Source organism: Abrus precatorius, unplaced genomic scaffold, assembly GCF_003935025.1.
Source record: "Abrus precatorius isolate BTA unplaced genomic scaffold, Abrus_2018 Scaffold7, whole genome shotgun sequence".
Taxonomy (NCBI): Eukaryota; Viridiplantae; Streptophyta; class Magnoliopsida; order Fabales; family Fabaceae; genus Abrus; species Abrus precatorius.
The window spans coordinates 22,029,187-22,033,430 of NW_020874417.1; the positions used below are offsets into that span (position 1 = coordinate 22,029,187).

General features: G+C 33.3%; 1 protein-coding gene across 1 annotated transcript; it reads left to right on the top strand.

Moving 5' to 3' along the window:
* The first annotated feature begins 278 nt into the window (after window positions 1-278).
* Window positions 279-3,245, top strand: LOC113873625 (protein SCARECROW-like). The gene has a single exon (XM_027511827.1). The coding sequence runs from the start codon at window positions 1,260-1,262 to the stop codon at window positions 2,643-2,645; it is 1,386 nt and encodes a 461-aa protein (XP_027367628.1). The 5' UTR covers window positions 279-1,259; the 3' UTR covers window positions 2,646-3,245.
* The last annotated feature ends 999 nt before the right edge of the window (window positions 3,246-4,244 follow it).

A 4,244-nucleotide genomic window follows, 5' to 3' on the forward strand; every position in this document is an offset into this window, starting at 1 on the left:
TAGAGATAGGGAGAAGAAAGTTGAATTATATTGCTGGGATGTAATCAAGCCTTTATATTCACATTGGTTTAGATGCTTTGTGGTTTAAATTCATGTCCCTTCAATCATAGCCCACGTTTAATCTCCAACCCTAGAAAAAAAATAATTAAGCAAGAACAAGTCCATTCCAAAATGGAAAAAGAAAAATATCAAATCTAGTTCACACTGGGGAAGTTAGGTCACCTTTTGTTTGCATTCCTTTGTCTTGGCATATGGCAAGATGTCAAAATTTACATTGCAGAGGATCCCTATGTACTTGAGGAATATATGCTAATAAAGCCATAATCCTTGTAAGAAGCTCTAAATTGTGCCAATCAAATACATGTTGAGAGAATAGGATATCCAAGTTTCATCGATCCCATCAATCGCATATAATACATACAAAAATCAAATGTTCTAATTAACCAAAATTGACTATGCATGACGTTGACTTTTGTATATCATCCAAATTCAATGTATTCCTAACATACAGCCTTATTATGAATCTTGATCAATTGCTTTTAGAGAGTGCTTGGATAATAGTTTGTAACTATAATTTGACCTAACGAGGAAATAATTTATTGTTTCTTTACTTCTCCTGAAACAATGGCCCGATAAAATTATATTTAAACGGTAAATACTAAGCAAAACCATGATTTTGACATGATCCGAGATGTACAAGTACGATCTACACATGCACCCAGTCCTCAAAATCCAAACTTCAGCTAATTTAATCATAGGAGATTTGATGAAGGGAAGCGAACTGGTTAAGGCAATTAATATGGAAGAAGAAGAGTGTAGAAAGACAATTCATCAAGGACGGTACGTTTTGATTCGCATTGACACTGCTTTCTCTTGTCCAATGCGTCTGGCATCTTGCAAGTGTTCTCAACTACCGAAGGAGTAAAAGTTAATCCAAATAAAGAACCCTTCATAGATTAGAAAATCAGTCCAATTATAATAAAGAATATCATATCATCGTCATATTTTCCTAACCCCCAAGACACTGATTCTAAAGAATAAAAAGATACCCTTCTTAATCTCTCCGTCTTATTAGAAAAAATTATAGATAATATCCTTCTTGCTCACTTTCTCAGTCCTATATATATATATATATTTATTCCCTGTCATGATACAAAGGATTTTTGTGAGTTCTTCCCCAACAAAAGCCTACAAACACATTGAACAGTTTCTTTTATGTCCTAGATTTACTCATTCTCCTTCACACTTTCTTCACATATATGGAAGATTCAGAGGGAGAAGAGCTTCTGAATCTGACTCTTTCAGTTGCTGCTGGTAGGGAGAGGAAAAAGAAGGGAAAGATAAGGGATATTAATGCTAATTCCATTATTTTTCCTATGAGTTCTTACGAAGGCTTTGAAGGTAAGATCTTTAGGCTCCTCCAAACGAGGGAACAGATGCTAAGACAAGAGCATAGAAGAAAAGGGGTGGTTGAAGATGGGAATGGCCTCCCTTTGATTCATTTGCTTCTAACAACTGCGACTGCTGTTGATGAAAGAAACATAACTGCAGCTCTTGAGAATCTCATTGACCTGTATCAAACAGTTTCCCTAACAGGTGACTCAGTTCAACGTGTGGTGGCATATTTTGCAGATGGTTTGGCTGCAAGGCTTCTTACTAGGAAGTCACCATTCTATGACATGCTCATGGAGGAACCAACAAGTGAGGAAGAGTTTCTTGCATTCACAGATCTCTACAGAGTCTCACCCTATTACCAATTTGCTCATTTCACTGCAAACCAGGCTATTTTGGAGGCCTTTGAGGAGGAGGAAGCGAGAAACAACAAAGCACTTCATGTCATTGACTTTGATGTCTCCTATGGCTTCCAATGGCCTTGTCTTATTCAATCACTTTCTGAAAAGGCAACCAATGGCAACAGAATATCCCTGAGGATAACAGGATTTGGAAACAACCTTAAAGAGCTGCAAGAAACTGAGGCTAGATTGGTTAGCTTCTCAAAGGGTTTTAGTAACCACCTTGTTTTTGAATTCCAAGGGCTCCTGAAAGGTTCATTAAGGATCATAAACCTAAGGAAAAGGAAAAATGAAACTGTGGCAGTGAACCTTGTTTCTTATTTAAACACTTGGAGAAGTTTCATGAAGATCTCTGACACATTGGGATTTGTTCATTCTCTTAATCCCTCCATTGTGGTGTTGGTGAAACAAGAAGGTAGCAGAAGTGTGAAGACATTCTTGTCAAGGTTCACCGAGTCTTTGCACTATTTTGCAGCCATGTTTGATTCACTGGATGATTGCTTGCCACTTGAGAGCATTGAGAGGCTAAGGATTGAGAAGAAGCTTCTTGGGAAAGAGATCAAAAGTATGCTCAACCATGACATGGATGGTGTGGATTGCCCAAAATATGAGAGGATGGAAACATGGAAAGACAGAATGGAGAATCAAGGATTTGTTGGAAGAAAAATAAGCTCAAAGTGCGTGATCCAAGCGAAGCTGCTTTTGAAGATGAGGACACATTATTATCCACTACAGTTTGAGGAAGAGGGTGGTGGGGGTTTCAGAGTTTCTGAAAGGGATGAAGGAAGTGTTATCTCTTTGGGGTGGCAAAATAGGTTTCTTCTTACTGTCTCAGCATGGCAATTAGTTTGAAAGAATGCATGTTCCTTCGTTCCTTAGTCCTAACTTTCATCGTTTTGGTAAAAATCTGCACACAAAATGATGAACTTTAACTTCTTGATTTATTTGGCTAGTCATAGATGTTGTATGACCAGAAATATGTAGAGCTTTTGGTACTTGGTAGATTGTTCAGGTAATAAGGTAAATAGATGAAGCATATTTGTCAGTGAATTTTATCTTTTTGCCTTTTGATTGGTTCTAATACACAGAACCCTAATTTGCGCTTTTTTTTTTTTTTATTGTTTTAGCTGAGATTAAAAAGTCCTAGTTCGAGGAAGAGACAAATTTAAAATCAAGATCATGCGGTCTGTAAATTCTATTATAAACTAGAAATGCAACGCAATGTAACCATAGCTTTGAAAAGTTGTTAATGACTTCACTCATTGGCGTAGCAATTAAATATTGAAAAACAATATGGCGAGTGTTGTTCTGGATGAAAATATTGGTATATAAATACTAGAAAACGGTACTATGTTAAGTATAAGAATAAACAAATAAAAAAGACTAATCAGATTCATGACTATTTCATATCAAATTTTAAAATAATAATTTGATACTTACTAAATGAATGTGAAATAGGAAGAAGAAAAAAAAAGAAAAAAAATTAAAAATAAATATGATGAAAAATAATAAAAATAGATGAAAAAAATAAAATTTATGTTTAATTATTACCGTGTTAGAGGGCAACTGACCCAGGAATTGAAATAAAATATATAGACATGATAAGCCGCAGTCAAAACAGAAGAAAGAGGCGAGATAAAAGACGGAAATGGAGTTTTGAAACTTTTCAAGAAAATCAATAATAATGAAATTAATTCATTAGGGCACAGATGATAATGGTAAATCTTTTTACTTGTAATTTGACGTTAAATATCATATTTTTCAGGTCTAATTTATCTTGACATTAAATTTATTTTTATTAATGTTTTAAAAGTAAATTCATTATTTTTAAAAAAATACTTAAATTATTCTTTTTTATTTCAAAACATATATTTTATTTTCAAAATAATAAATAATTATATTTCTAGTTTAATAAATTGTCCCAATTATAATTCTAAGATATCCTTTTAAAAGAAATTTTTCATAGATTTAGGCGTCAAAATCGTTCTTTTAAAATGTACAACTTATATTTTCTTCCAAAATTTTTATTTGACCTCTAAGAATTTATTTGAGTTTTCTTGAGTTCTAAAATATTATTTTAGGCCCGACACATTTTAATTTTTAGGCCAAGAGTACGAAAATGAGAACAAACATCTATCGTAAAACTAAATGTTCGCGATGACATGTAAAATTTAATTTCACAATAGTTAATCACATGTAAAATTTTTCTACTAACCTTGTTGAAAAAAGATGAGTATAACTTTCTCATCAAACTCTCCAATTTTCATGTAGTGTCAGATGAGTTTGTCTTGTCTTTAGCAAAGAAACGAATCTACTTCTCTTTTTTATTTTTCTAATCAATCTACCTCTCATTTTAACACCCCTTCAATTATTGATCCTCTTAAATAATGTTTCATAAGTTAGATTTTCTCGTAATACTTTTAAAGTTGAGAAACATGAAACATATTGCAG